The sequence below is a fragment of the Rhipicephalus microplus genome, chromosome X, assembly GCF_043290135.1.
Source record: "Rhipicephalus microplus isolate Deutch F79 chromosome X, USDA_Rmic, whole genome shotgun sequence".
NCBI classification, from domain to species: domain Eukaryota; kingdom Metazoa; phylum Arthropoda; class Arachnida; order Ixodida; family Ixodidae; genus Rhipicephalus; species Rhipicephalus microplus.
The window spans coordinates 4,604,899-4,621,137 of NC_134710.1; the positions used below are offsets into that span (position 1 = coordinate 4,604,899).

Consider the following 16,239-nt stretch of genomic DNA (forward strand, 5'->3'; position numbering starts at 1 on the left):
AGCAGTTTCGCCTCCATCGCATATGCAGCCGCCACAGCCGGGATTCCATTCCGCGACCTCCGGGTCAGTAGCCGAGTACCTTAGCCGCTAGACCACCAGAAAAACGGAACAAATGCCTCTGCTATGTTTTGTTTTGGGCTTGTATTTTGCACCCTTGCTCATCTCTCAGTAAACAGAATTCTTGTTGAATAGAACGTGTTTTCCCAGTTCCTTCAGGTTATTGAGAGTCTACTGTATTGTCATTTTAGACGTCATTTTTTCAGAGCTTTCACTTCGACATAAATTCTGATTTGCCTTTAGTGTCCCTTTAATGCAGGTACATGCTGTGCTTCATAAAAATAGCATCAATACAGGACACAGAAAGAAGCAACATGACTAAGCACTGACAAACAACAAGGAGGTTCATTTTGTTGATTGATCGATATGTGGGGTTTAACGTCCCAAAACAACCATATGATTATGAGAGACGCCGTAGCGGAGGGCTCTGGAAATTTCGACCACCTGGGGTTCTTTAACGTGTACAGAAATCTGAGCACATGGGCCTACAACATTTCCGCCTCCATCGGAAGTGCAGCAACCGCAGCCGGGATTCGATCCCGCGACCTGCGGGTCAGCAGCCGAGTACCTTAGCCACTAGACCACCGCGGTGGGGCAGTTTCATTTTGCTGCAGCGGAAGATGTACTCTCGTAAAAAAAAAAGAATAAAAGCTCTATGAAGATAAGAACTCTGAAGAGCACACATGCGCATTGAAGAAATTTACATTAGATAACTAAAAAGCCTATCAATGACCACCTCAGATTCCTTGACCTGGAGTGGACCCTGAGCACACCGCTGCTGGAAGTTACTCGCAATACTCAAAAATAAATTTATTGCCATTTTAGTCTACCCATTCAAAGGTCATCAAAAGGGGCATTGCAATGTCAGTGCTCAGAAATTCCCTCAGCTGATCCTGCTGTTATGAAATAGGGGCTCATTTTTCTGTGCAGGTGGGATTTCCCAGAGCCATGCCGTTCAGTATGTGTGAAGCGCTCCTGGAAGGAATTTGTGCGTGAAAACCTGCGGACAAATATGATGCCATTCAATGAAAGAATGGCAGTCATCCTATGCATTCATTGTAAAACGCTCCTTCCATCATTTTTCTTGTGATGCAAGGCTTATCGCATTTAAAACATTCGTCCTACCTATTCTAGAGTACACTAATATTGATTGGGACCCCTTTACCCAATCTAACATCAATAAGCTAGAAAGGGTTCGAAACGAATCCGCAAGATTTATTTTTAATCGTTACGACAGGGTCTCGGTCTGAGACTTAGTGGCTAAGGCTAATCAAAAACACACTTCGGCAAGGAATAAAATCGCTCGATTACGTTATATGCTTAATACAGTTAAAAGTCACCTCAATCGCAGTATATCCAATTATGTACATTTTTCAGCTGGTTACAGCACTAGAATGTGACAATGTTTTTCAATCACTCCATATCAAAACGGCTAATAGTGTTTTTTAGTATTCTTCTTTTCCACGAATGGTCGCTGAGCGGAATGCCCTAGATGCACCTACCGTTTAAACCAACAGTATATAATTGTTCCACTCATTACTTACCAGCTGATTATGTGAACTTCCTTTCTTATGCATTAAATGCATTTCACTTTATATTTCAGCTTGAACGGGTTGTCTGTTGAACGGGTGGTCATTATACATTGTGCTCCTCTTTTGCTTTACAAATTGTGTTGGTTCCTTCGTTTATATTGTCTCCATTTCTGCTCTCTACTGTTCTCTCTAAAAAGCTCTATGCGTCATTCTAGATTGTAAACCCACTCTGCAACAACTCGGGAGTTAGCAGAATTGTCAAATAAATAAGTCCCATCGACTCAAAAAAGCTCCAGGTTGAGCCAGGGTCTCAATCATTTTCAGTGTGCCAAACAAAACGAGTGGATTGTTAGGCGAAGTGTATGTGCAAGAAGCTGCTGCAAATTCCTGTTCCAAATAGCACGCATGACACTTTGTTGAATGCTAATCAGGAGTAGTGTATGACATACCACTATCTTGTCAGACTGGACGAACAGATCGCTGTCTAAATGATCGACTGCGAGAACATGCATGCGCCATGAAGCATGGGACGGCCACAAAATACAAGAACGAATCCTTGAGAGATTTTCCAAGTTATTCAAAAGCACCCTGCTTAAGAAGGAGCCTGAGAATCTTGATCATAGAATAATTTTTTGGAGGGCCCTCACCAGCTTTGACAATTTAGAGTTGACGAACGCAATGCATACATTGGGTGTTCACTATCACGTCTGCTAAAATTTGTAATGCAACGCACCGCGAAAATGGTTCAAATTTTAAGCTGAACACTGCTTGCACTTCCTCTCGTGAGCTCGCGCCCAGCGAATGCGGGGGCAACGTACACGATGGAATGGTCCTGCGTAGACAGTAGTGCTGTGACGCCTATGTAGATGATGTCACCAACAGTAGCATGTGACACTGCAATAATTATTTGACAAGATGTGTCATTTGTCTAGCTTGTTACTTGGATAAATGAATAAAACTCGAGAGCAACAATAAAACACACAAATGAAATGTATTAGTGTTCTTTTTCTGCAAATCACAGTGAAATGAAAGACTAATCTACCTCAGCTTCGCATGTATTCGTGTTCTCGTGCTTTGCGTAATGTGCAGACATCCCTCACCACGAAACTAATTTTCTGCTGCGTTCCAGCATTCATTTATCCTCCTGCGTCTAACAATTTTCACGCAGCACAATTCCTAGTCTCGCGTCCGTACAAATATTGCAGCTTTCATGATCAGCAATAGGTTGAAAGCCAAATGATTGGCGAGGGCACATTCGGCACAGCTTGCAAGCTTGCAGAGACTGAGTGCAGAGAACGCCACCAGAACACCACTCGCGTCTCGGGGGCTCAGGCTGGTCTGGGCACGTCATGCACTCATGGCATTGTGTGTGCATTACGAGTTCATGCATACGCATCATGTGATCCTCTCGCATGCTGCCGAGGGCCGGGAATGGATTTGGCTGGCAAAGGGGGCAAACAGTGAGGGTCTCAAGTTTGCCTTCCAGCGTCACAGTTTTACGCCACCCCAAAACACAAGTTTTCTTAACTTCGAATGGACCACACAGCAGTAAAATGGCAACTTGGGCAAGTTGGCATCAATTCATATTTAAATGTAAGAGTGCACAATCAAACAAGTGGACTGAAAGGTGTGCATCATTTCTTCTTTCAGTCCACTTGTTTTATTGTGTGCTGTGACAGTGAAATATGAATAGATAAAAAAAACTCTTTTGACATAATGTTCTTTATTGCGCACACAAAAAGTCCCAGTGTCTAACTCAAATTCATTGTGCCACCACGTAAGGGCCCCTTTAAAGGTGCTTGTCTTCATATCAATTACAGTCTGATGCCGCTATAACGAAGTCCGCTATCACAAAATTTCCGCCAGAACGAATAATTTTCTATTCCTAGTGAGCCACCTATAGAAAACAATGTGAATAGTGTCTCATCACAACGAATACTTTACCTGGATATTGCCGTTTCAACCATGTTTTCGCGAGTACTACCTGATAAGGAAAAAGAACTCGCTGAGGATTGCCACAAAATTCCGTTATCAACTCGGCCATTTCTCCACGACTCGTGGTATGTAGAGCGCACTGCCGCATTGCAACCACCATGTCTTCATTGGAGGCACGGTTTCTACCACCACACGCACATTTATCGCCATTGAGGTGCTCGGCGACAGCTCGCCCATCCACCATGATGCTGGCGGTTGGTTTGATGCACGTGCGGGCCGCGGCAGAATCGCGATCTTCAAGAACTTCCAACATATATATACTACGTGTTTTTGATGCTGCGCTCAAAACAAAACTACAGCTCGTCGTCACTAGGCCTAGGATCGTGAATGACAACCACGGCACGGCGTCATGAAGGCGCACACGCGAGTAGCGCGCACCTAGGTCCAGCGTAACTGCATTTTGCCGAAATCGCTGCGAACGCAAATGCAGTCGTGTCGAACGCGGTAATGGGCATGCGCAGTCAATGCACACTGACTCAACCCAATATTTCTTGCCGTAACGACGCAAACAAAGGTAGGAACGACGCAGTTCTTGAGTCATGCGCACAGCCAGGGCAGCACCCACAGAGTGAAGATGTAACTACTGTTTCCCGCAACTACTGCGCAGGAAACCGCGGTTGCTATCACCGCATTCATCGATAGCAAATAAGATCCGAAAGTGTGCAGCTAACATAGCCATGAATTAAAGGTAATAAAGCCATAAAACGACATGAAGCATTACTGCTTTACAGTCGTTCACTCTTGGCCACGGTAGTGCGAAGCTTCGGCACTTTCAGTTGTAGGTTTCAGTTGGCTTCAAGCGAAGCTTTGGCATGCTCGTTCACAACGCTGAGCACTCACCACGCCCCAAGGTCGTCTGAATATCGTATTTTTTTTCTGTATAAACTACCTCTGCATATAACAGGCACCCCCAACTGCAAACCGCGGTAGGAAGGAAAAAAGGTACCCAAGTATCACGCAAGACCGCCTTTTTGCATTGCCCTAAAGCCGCGCCGTGAAACCAACTTGCACACCAAAATTCACGTATAACTTGCACTCCAACTTCAGCTCCAAATTTTCTGTATATTTTGATTGCATTATATGCGAGAAAATACGTTCACTCAGTGTGCGGCCAGGTACATTAGAGTTTGCGATAGTTCAATGCATGCGCTTGCTGGAATTGATGGACGAGTCATAATAATCAGATCTTACCCAATTTTGTGGTCTATAGATGAAATTTGCTACAACGAAATTCCATAACGAATTTTTTCACCCGTCCCGTCAATTTCGTTGTTGCGGGATTCGCCTGCATGTTCTTTATATCCCAAGAGAATATACTCTGCTGCAGCGAAATAAAACTCGTTGTTAGCCAGTGCCTGATCTTGTCACTTCTTTCTACAGCTGTTTTTCCAAATTCCTCATCCCCCATTTTTTAAATCATTTTTGCGTCCTTAACATCATTAACAAATACAAAACCAGTATTCACAAATGAACTTTAGTTGACCTGGTTACTGTTCCTATGCACTTAGCACACATTTACACTTTTGTCACCATGCCTATTCCCATCAATAGTATGCTATTGATGACTTAAACATGTCGTGGTATTATCATGTTGATTACGCCTCAAATACAGTCAGCAAAGTAACTGGTGCAGTAGGCCATTTATGCAACCTTCTTTCCACATATATTAAACACTTACTATATATTTCACTTTTTCAATGACATCTAAATTATTGTCAAGGGGTAACACAACACACACCAATCTAGAATGTATTTTTCTGTTACAAAATATCTCCACGACGCATACAACGCTTCTTACACTGCATCAACAATAATTTGCTTTCAGAATTCTGGCGTGATCCCCGCACATAATCTGTACAGATTTCATTCAAGTCATATATACAAACAAAATAAATCAAAACGTTAACAACCTACGCAATCTTGCAAAAATTGAAAGAAAAGCTCCAAATTACGGACAGTACCAGACACTTCGAAATTGATTTAGTAACAATACAACATTTAAATTACGGAAAACAAATGCTTCACTACATAATAGCTACACAGGGTGTCTACCAATTTGATATTTCTGAATTCCCCGACTTTTCCAGGTTTTCCATGATGATTAAAAGCAATTTCCGTGACCGCCACATCTGCTTGAAAAACTCTGAGCATTGGAAACAAACCCTGGAGTGGTGAACAAAAATCAGGCGCTCCATATTAGTAAACATATTTACCAGACACACTCAGAATGTTCAGAGCGAGTGTGGTAAATGTAAAAATATATGTATAGTTGGCTAAAATAAAACCCCTGAGCCAGGCAGTGAGCCAGTCAGCTGTTTGATGTTGGGAGAACCAGCAAGCAAACACACAATTTAAAAGTAACCGAAAATGAAAATTCGAAACAGCCTGCGATAATCCAACATCGCTGTCAAAGTTGCTATGAAACCTAGAAGTGGTACCATCTCACGGCATCCTTGTAAAATGAGGACAGGGGAGGCTGGCCAGTTCTGCCACTGGAGTATATTCTAGTTTAGTATAGTGGCTGTAGTTCACGTTGCTTAGGATGCGGATTGGATTGAATTAGATCGACCTGAACTTCTGCATTTACTGACTGAACTATTTAGGATGCGAATTGGATTAGATCTGGTTTGACCTGGATTGCAGTATTTACTACTGAATTGCATCCCCGCCTAATTTGCGCACCTATAAAATATACTTTCAACAAAACAAAATGAATAACTATTACTCGTGTATACTGCGTACCTTGCTTTGACAACGAGTAACGACAACATTGCAAGAACAGATGCGTACTGAAAGACAGCTGAACACGGATATATCGAACTCGAAGAAGATCGCGAATAAGTTCGATATATAAAAAAATCGACATAAATAACAGAGGCTGAGAGCTTACCTATAATGGATCATCACCTACAATAGGTACATTCAAGAATGACAACTAATTCCGCACACGCGCCGCAACAGAACGATTTATTTGCGTGAAAAAAAATCGCTAACCCTGGCCTGCTTTTTCGTTTTTGAAATGTTGAAGACACTTGTCTCGATCTTATCATAGCTCGCAAAACGCACCATCTATGCGCTCGTCGTCGTCTTCACCGATTTCTGCAAGTTCCACTGTCTTGAAACCTGCCTTACGAAAACAGTTGACCACTGTGTCCGTCTTCACGTCTTGCCAGGCATTGAAGATCTCCGCAGGAAAAAACTTCATGGAGATTTCCGACCCCTCCTTTGTCATCCACTGCTGGGTATCCTGGCTACTGACAGCTTTGCTTTTGCCAGAAATGGTATTGCAAACGATGTTGTAGTGCTGCTTAAATCAGTGAAGCCACCCGCTGTTGTCAGCAAAGCTGTTTTACAGAGTACAGCGGCAAACCATTTGGCCTTGGCGATCAGTATCGAGCCACCCACTGGAATGTTCTTTGCACGCACTTCTAAAATTTTCTAAATTCCCGTGGGCAGAAGCGCACACATGACAGGCTCCCGAGATTTGCTGCTCTGCTGCCTTTGCCTTGATATCTGCCTTGTTCTTGAACAAGGTACTCAGACTGCTCTGTGGTATCCCGAAGTCGTCCGCCACGGTCAAACATTTCTTGCCCGTCTCAGCACGCTGAATAGCCTTCAATTTCGTCGCAAAGCCAAGGGTCTTGCGCTCCTTGACACCGGCTACCCCACTCCGCTCCTTGACTTGTTGGCCACCCCACTCCCTCATTGCAGCAAATAAATAATCATATATTTCTTAGGTTCAGGCGCGGCCCTTCTTTATCACTAAGCAGTATTCATTCGGCCCTCATCTAGCTGCTTTAGCTGAAATCCGCCTATTTGGAAACGAATTTCTGGCTGTTTAGCATGCCGAGGTAGCTGATGACGCTCCTTCACTAATCCCAAAGCAACAGCAGCGCCGCCGCCGCGGGATTCTGAAGGGTGCCGCTCCTCGCCGCTGCGACCGCGCGCGCTTACCCAACTAACTGACAGTATCTAGAAACATTGGCTTCGCCCCTAAAATGTGAAGACAGCACCTGCAAATTAGACGGTTAGATTAGATATAGGGGTAATAAACTATAATGGAATATATTGGAGCACTACATTTCCGTCCCATTCCTAGTTGCAGGCATGCTTAGGCAGGTTTTCATTTTAACCTGCTAACTCCGCTATTAGCTAACAGGTGCACATGCACCAATAACATTCAAACCTGTTTTAAGTCAGCTTAGATATAACTATGTATATGCAAATTAGGTTTTGTATAGCTGTAGGCAGGCAATCATGTGGTCTTATTGGCACAATAGATCATTTTCAAGCAATCTCAGAGCCCTACGCGGGTGCGTGAAACACGATGGAGAAGTCTGTACGTTGAGTGAGCTGGCTGTTTTGTCGCCCTCTCCTGGTTGGTGCCGTGGAATCCAATGAAAAAAAAAACATAAAATAAAAAAATGGCACCGCTTTTAGATACAATTAAATCCTAAATACTACAAACGTCAGAACGCACTTGCATCTATCTCTATGCATGAAATGCCAAAGAAATCACTGTATATTAGAGCATATTACTGAGTGTGTATATATATTACTGAGGGAAAGTATACGGCATGTAACAGTTAAGTGGCATGCAAGTTATTGCGGGCCGGTAAATGCAGTTAAAATGTACTATCAGGAGCAATGTGAGCATGAAAACTGAATTTTCCAGTGATAGAGACATCTCGGAGTGAATTTTTGCACGAGTGTTGAAGATTGGGCGAGTTGGTTCGTCGTACTTGAACTGGTATAGCGCATTACGGGGAAGAAGAAACGGCCGAGCAGACCGACACAAAAGGACAGAGCGCTAACTTCCAACTGAGCTTTATTGTCAAATTGCATCAAATAAGTAGACCGGCGCAAGCATACAAAACCACCCTAACGCAACGACAAGATAACACTTGATGCAATTTGACAATAAAGCTCAGTTGGAAGTTAGCGCTCTGTCCTCTTGTGTCGGTCTGCTCGGCCGTTTCTTCTTCCCCGTAATGCGCTATACCAGTTCAAGAATTGTTGCAGTTACTTATAGACGCACTTTCATGGATTAAACAAAACAAAAGGACATGTTCACGACAGCGAAAGAACTAATACCAAGCACACCCGAAACGAACACCGAATTTATGAGAACGGTCCAAGTGCCATGAAACCACTTAAGGTTACAGTTCGCTCAATGTTCGGTTATGTTAAGGTGCAACAAGTGTGCGCACAAATGCAAAATCAAAACCATGCGCATAACTTGTAATGGTCTAATCTGTGACTGTGCTACTAGTAATATACACAACATTTGGGAAATTGTGCCTCAGGTATCCGACGTAGCAAAGGAAAGGTGATAGAAAAACAGCAACAAAGCTTGCGATATTAACGCTGCATACATGAAAGGCATTCGTTGGCTGCCACTTATCACTTTTCATTGTCACTGTAAATAAAAGCTTTCTTTTAGGATCACTTGGGAAATAAAACATCTTCCATCCATTTCTAGAATGGTTCATGCCCTGTGTGGCATGCAGCATGCAGTCATCTTGCAGGATTTGTGACAAATCAGATGGCCGACAAGGCAGCAGGCGCCGCGTACATGTTTAAACAAGCACAGCGTGGACCAAACATGGCAGATGCGGATGTCGAGATGGCGTCGACCCTTTCAAAGAATGACCGTACTCTGAACTAGAGCGCGCGCATCGAGGCACTTTCAAGCGAATCTCAAGCGAATGCCCTTGCTACTCCCGAGCATGACAAGGTAAGTCGCTGTAGTTGCTGTAGGTGACGCAAATCTCAGCAGCTGTGACAAGCAATCGATAATGCGCAGAAAAGGTAGCGAAATGTTGCACACCGAGATTCTACTTATGCTGGGGAAGCCCTGCATGCTTACCTCAAACACCGACTTCGCCGACACTTTGGTAAATGGAGCAGAGGGAGCTCCACAAATGGCTGCGTGCCTGTACTACACACTTCCGTTGGTTTCACAGCAAAAAAAGCTGTCATTTTTAGTTTATTGTGAGTGAGCACAGTTGAAAAACGTGACCTGAAGAGTTCGGCGCAGCTCAGCTGGACGACATCGGCTTGAAAAGTTCTGCCTTCGAACTCTTTCATGTTACCAAAGGGCACTTCGATGACTCTCAAACTCCAATACACCCCAAACTTATGGCATTGCCTGTACACAACACATTATGCAGGGTGGATGTGCCACCACACCAGGCACAGAGAGCTCTTGACAACCTCATTGCCCTTGGTTATGAAAAAGAGATAAATGATTTTTCTGATACTAGTAAATTACTTTTTCACAATACCAAAATCTCGACACCTACTACACACATGGTAAACGAGAAGACATGTTAAAGGAAATCTGGGTGCCAATACCAGGTTCCTGCAACCAAACACCGGCTATAAAATTCAAGGAGTCCGCAGTGGCTTTGTACACCACATATGCAAAAGAGAAATGCTGCACATGCAGTGTTACGTAGGAGACGTGACAGCTCAAGAGCAATAAAGTGTGGAGCAACAAAGCGCTTGCTACCTGCGAGGGCAATAGCAAAAGGTGCGAGCTGTGGTTGGGTGATCAAGCCTCGCAAAACAGAAATAATAAATAAAAGAAAACGCAAAAGGAGGAGGACATCGGCTCCTTCGTTCCTGCTCTTCAAGCAGACGCGTACGCGGAGAAAGCATAAAAGAGAGAAAGAGAAACGAAAAAAAAAAAAAACCGTTCCACAAGTTGGAGATTGCGCAGTCCGAGCCCAGTCTGAGCCCTCTCGCCTTTGCCTTTTTTTGAGCCTTTCGGGTTTTGGCGAAGGCGTGGTGCTGCGCGGGCAAAGGTCACTGGGCACTGCTGCCAGTGCCAAAAGCGCGCCTTCCAACTCACGCGCGGAGCCAAGCTGCCGCATTGATCGGGGGGGGGGGCAAGTGTCGAAGCGCACTTTTTAGCTCGCACGACGTTTGATATATCTGAAGGCGGGTAAAAATACCATTCAATATAAACATGCGAACTTCTATATTTTTACAAAGGAATTCCAAGGGGATAACTTGAGAGTCTGATAAACCCAAAAATTTTATATATGTGGATTCGATATAACCGTGTTCAACTATATTTCATTTATTTCTTTCTTTTTTTTTCCAACGAGCACATGCATGTTTGTATTTCATGTCTCTGGGCTCCGACACTTGAAGTGCAACAAATATTCTCGGACGGCTGCAACGAAAGCTGGGGACAGCGTTTAAAATGCTGACGTTTGAATGTGGTGGCAAGAAGAAATCTGTCAAGGTGCAACAGCTACCTTGATTCCACAGATGAATCACAAATGTCGGCCCTTCACCTTGATTTACGTACTCTTCTGTGGACGAGACGCTAAAAAATTGTCGCAGATATATTTACACAATCTGACGAAACTGAAATGAGAAATTTAGCTGAAGTTACTCAAGTGCTACCCTTGGAACATGAGCTACCAGGAATAAGTATGTAGCTGAGGATGTTTGCTGTTGCATCACCTATAATAATAATAATAATAATAATAATAATAATAATAATAATAATAATAATAATAATAATAATAATAATAATAATAATAGTAAAAGACATAAGTAGCCCAGCAAGCTCCTGCTGACGACACTTCTAGTCTAGACAAACAACCTATACAAACCAGACGGTCTTCAAGCCGAGCCGTAATCAAGTTGCGCAAAGCAGTGCCCATACGCTTTTGGACATGATTAATGCAGTCCTCTTTTTCCACTGGAATATACCGATAAACCTTATCTTCTTGTAGCACAAGGTAACTGCGGCTGTCCCTGTCGCAAAGCACCGTGGTGTAGCGCAGGTTGTGCCGCTCAAGTGACCTCCTGAAGAGAATGAGGGCAGCCTCAACCTCCATTTCCTCAGCCTTCTTGTCACTGTTTTTCTGACACTGGCAATGTTCCTTCTACGCTGCATATGAAGGGTAACCTTCCTTTGGGCCCGACTCACATCCAGAACAAAAGTTGCTCAAAACAACGAAGTCAAGCACCAGCCCGCTGAAAAATTCTATGATGGTGCCGAGACCGATATGCGAGGAATGACCGCGAGTCATCCATGACCCATCAAACTACACTGCAATGTTTCCCATGTGGCCTATATTAAGTTCAGCGTAAAGTTTACGAACCGACCGCGCGCAGTCGCTCATCAAATTGCATGCAGCGCGATCGGCCCAGGTGCCAACTTCGTCTTTACGTAGTGTTGCCACGTTTTTGTGTGAAGACCCCGACAGCTGATGCCCATCAACGAGAACACATCATTCAGTGCGGTCTGTCTGTTCCCCGTTGCCTGCATGGCATGCGCGGCCAAAACGTTCACAGCAAAAGGTTTCTTGCGTTCATCGCTACGTACGCCGGCGAGCTCCACAACGACGCAGTCTCCCCACAGGTCGAATACACAAAACGCAACTTCACGGCAAGTCCGAATTCTCGGTCGTCGCGGACATTCTGCAGTTTTCTGTTGCATGCCTTGCACTTTGCAAATGCCAATAAAGCGCTGTTCACTGTGTCCAAATCTATAATTGTGAACGTGGTTCCATTAGGCGGCCTAGCTGCTTCGTCGGCACAGTCAACCACGAATGCGCGTGTCCGCTCCGTCGCTGCAGCGGACGACAGCTCCGATAACTTATCTTTGGCTTTAACTAGCTACTCTTCCAAGTCATATTCCTGCCAATAGATAGTGCACGCAACCACTGCTCGAAGGCTCCGCGGCTGACGGACTTTGCACAGGCTCCGTGATAACTGATGAGGTAGCTAGGCCTTCCATAGTAGCGTCGGCAACTTTGTCATGGGACGCGGAGAGTGTAGCGTCTCGGGGGTTTTGCTGTATCACGGAGCACTTCTTGAAATTCCCTACTAGCGTCCCTCGCACCTTTTTCGCACCAAACTTGTGCCCCGTGCGAAATTTGCGCTCAGGATTTGACATCGTGAAACTTCTCCGCTGACACTGAGACAAAATGGCGCGCATGGACGCGCGCTCAGTACCCGAAGCAGACGAAGCCAGGAGCCTCTACCAATAGGGAGGCAAGCTCAAGTCACGTGCGCGAAGTAGCCAATAGGGAGGCGCTCTGATACTTCTTTTTGCCGCTCATTTTACAAGCTGCCAATGGTTGAATTGGATCTATTCTGGCGGGGATTTGAAGGGAAAGACAGCTCTCTGAAATGAGACCAAGCGGGCCGCGCTGGGACACCGCGCTGGGCAGGGGCGCGTCACAGAAAATGTGCGATTTCAACGTCAATCTCGACTCAGATTAGCTAGAAAGCGCCGTATAAAGGGTCTTAGCGACTAAAACAATGATATTATAGGCATGAAATTCACGATATAAGTGCACTAGTAGCTGTAGATTTCAAAAATGCTATAAAAAAACGAAAAACGAGCTTTTTTGCAATTTTTCGGTATCCACAACCCATGTCCCCCCTTAAAAAAAGCTTGCATCATGCCTGCACCTGGAATCTAGATATAGACGACTATATACTCTGAACAGAAGTGATGGGACGCTTCGGACAATGTACTCTCGCTGCTTACATGACGTACTTAGGCATACTTAAGTACGCCGTGCCTTTATTATGGCTTTTATTGTGAACAAGGCTCCTTCCCATATGTTCACGTCAGTAAACATTGTGCTCCAAGAGTGTGTGTGTCCTTTCGCGTATACACTAAAGAACAACAGTTATGCACCATATTTTTTTTTTTCATGCCTCTTTTAGCAGCTCACTGTAGTTGCAGTAGTTAAAAGGGCAACTTTTTAAGCTTTGTTCAATGGTAATGCTTATTTTATTGACGGTCGCACAGAAGTGCTGTCCATGACCTGAACAGGTTTTTCGGAAGTTTCGAATTTTCCATGACCTTTCCAGAAGGGTACAAATTCCCTGACTTTTCCAGGTTTTCCAGGTTGATAGACGCCCTGCTACACTATTAAATAACTAGAAATTGGTACAACTTGACCTTTTTATGGCCACAAATGGTCTGGGGGAGTACACTCGCTCCATTCTTTCACAGCCTGAACAGCCGCCGCGAGTACAATGGAGCCGTTTTTATAGCGACTATCCGGGTGAGGACGCTGTGAGCTAACTCTTCAAAGTGCGTTTCACCATATTGTATGTATTGTAAAGCAGCTGTTTACAGCCACTTTCTCTATAATTACTTCTGCCGCATGTAGAAAGGGGTGAGAGTAGCGCGTGGCAGGGCTCCAGAAATTTTGACCACCTGGGGTTCTTTAACATGTATCTAAATCTAAGCCCAAGGGCCTCAAGAATTTTTGCCTCTATCGAAAATACGGCCGTTTCTGATAGTTTTGCATCCCTGAGACGGACACTGCAGGGCAAAACTCATGTTTTTCCAATCAACCTTACCCTTTCAATTTTCATGCAATTCTTTTCCTGCATAGAATTAACCAAGGAGCGCCTGAAGACGTCCTGGATCATTCGCGTTGCAATGGCGCCCTTACAGTGCATGCACGGCTGCCTGGTTGTAGGCGTCAATGAGCTCGTTGGAGATGGCACGGCGGCTGGGGCTGAGCCGATCAGCCTGGACGGGGTCCTGTAGCATCCAGAGGACACGCGAGCCATTGGCCAGCCGATCGAGCAGCGGGACCAACCGGCTCACGTTGGCTGCATACTCGGCCAGCATGTCCTGGCTTCCATTGCTCTGCTTTATAGCCCAGGTGCCACTACCCAGCACTACGAGGGCCGGCCGCTGCCGCAGCCAGTGAGCTCCCGCTGAACGCAGGGAGGCATCGACCAGAGGATGCCAGAGGAACTCCTGCAATGCATTTGCAAGTTATGTCCGGCCCAAGAAAGAATAAAAAACAACTGAATTGAATTTATTAACATGCCACAATTTACACATGAACAACAAAATGCATCTGAATGTCTTACCTAAAACTAGTTGAGATTCATTAAAGAATAATAATGAAAAATAGCATGTCATATCAAAACAAGTATACGAACAAAAATATTTTATTATATTGTAATACTTGGAAAGTTAATTTAAGTACTATAGTAGAAAACCACACAATACAATGGAGACAAGAAAGACCAAAGAAGACTAGTGCTGACTACCAAAAGGTGAATTTATTTCAGCAGACAAAAGTCAGACAAATATTTTACTGCATTGTAGTCAATGCTGGTATTGCTGGGTCTTCATTGTCTCCATTGCACAGTGCTGTTCCCCACTATGATTATATATTATATAGCTCAAGTTCATACACATTCAATTTCAACATAATGTACGCACCAAGCTTAGCAATTGATCACACATATGGGCAACAAAAATGAGGAAATTTGTCACAGGACTATATCTAAACAATGAGTGCACATACAAAAATAATTCACTCACATTAGGCCACTTTGAATCATCAGGCTCTGTTCACATTGACTCATCATTCACTGCTCATGCCGCAAGGACAGAAACAATTGAAACTCTCCTACAGTGTACGCCTAGCGCAAAAGCAGCAGTAAAGTACCTACTACACCATATTTCATCATACTGTGAATCATTCAAGTACCTGAGCTTGTTGATGCTGCTAGGCCATCAAACCAGCCACTTGTTGCACAATTCACACGATTTGGCGCCTTCTGCGATTCTGCCACACAATATTAGATGCCCTAACGGAACTCTTTGCAAAGTTAACCAGCACAGCCAGAACCAGTGCTGCACTGGTCTTGTGCATGAGTACTGGTTAACATTGCAGATGCAGCCCCAACTTGCCAAAACACTCCTCAACAGGTCTCCTCTCGCACGTCTTGGTTGGTGTGGGACTACTTTGCCTTCAGAGCTCTTACAACTCTGCTTACTAGACAGCAGAGTTGATAACATTATTGAACCATAGCTCCAAGAGCTGTTCAAGAGAATACTAAACAAGAAGAGAAGCCTACGCAGTGGGCTTGGGGTCGCTTCGACCAGAGTTTCTTCCTACAATATGTTCTAGAGGGAAGTCTGGCACTACAATCGTTCAGCCACTATGGGAATGATGGGCAGTGCACAGATTTGTCTTTGTGCTGGCGGCCTTATTTATTGTCGAGTTTTGGCTCCTGTTTTGAATAAAAGAATGAATTATTGTGAATTTCATGAGCCAATTTGGATTGGTGAACCTAAAAGAGTCAGGTGGAAATGGAACTGCTGAGAATTTTCGGCACTTCATCTTGTGAGACAGTGACTATAGGACACACAGATCCAAATAGAGCTGAAAGAATGAAGCTTAGACAAATCAGTCTCATCATTTTCATGCTGGTTGAAGGCCCATGCATTACTGCTTTCATAGACACCAGCACCCGATTTCCAAACCCTAGTGCATTGTCAGGACACACATACCGGGTGGCGCATACCGGCGGTTGAAGGAAGTGTCGTCCAATCTTTTTATCCCAACTGGAGAGCATATGCACCTTGTGTACTTGTAAGTGCGGAGCATTTCAAACATCTGGCGTGTCATCCATCCATCTCATGTCGCGTGATCAGGCTCATCATAAAGCGCCCACTACCGGCGATGACAGGGTTAGAAGCACTCTAAACTGGCTTGAAATGAACGAACATGGTCTGATGTGATATTATTAGGAAAATGAGTAATACTCGCAATAGTCAATTTAAAATCTCTAAAAACACTTTCGTACACATGGGGGCTCACTCCGACAGGGTGCAACAGAGGGCGACACCGCCTCC

General features: G+C 44.4%; 1 protein-coding gene across 1 annotated transcript in view; it reads right to left on the minus strand.

Moving 5' to 3' along the window:
* LOC119175626 (N-acetylneuraminate (7)9-O-acetyltransferase) overlaps positions 1 to 16,239 on the minus strand; it is a 152,430-nt gene that overhangs the window by 123,835 nt on the left and 12,356 nt on the right. Inside the window, exon 4 of the mRNA XM_037426531.2 lies at positions 14,030 to 14,343. Within this exon, the coding sequence (XP_037282428.2) occupies positions 14,030 to 14,343 (314 nt within the window). The remainder of the gene's footprint in view (positions 1 to 14,029; positions 14,344 to 16,239) is intronic.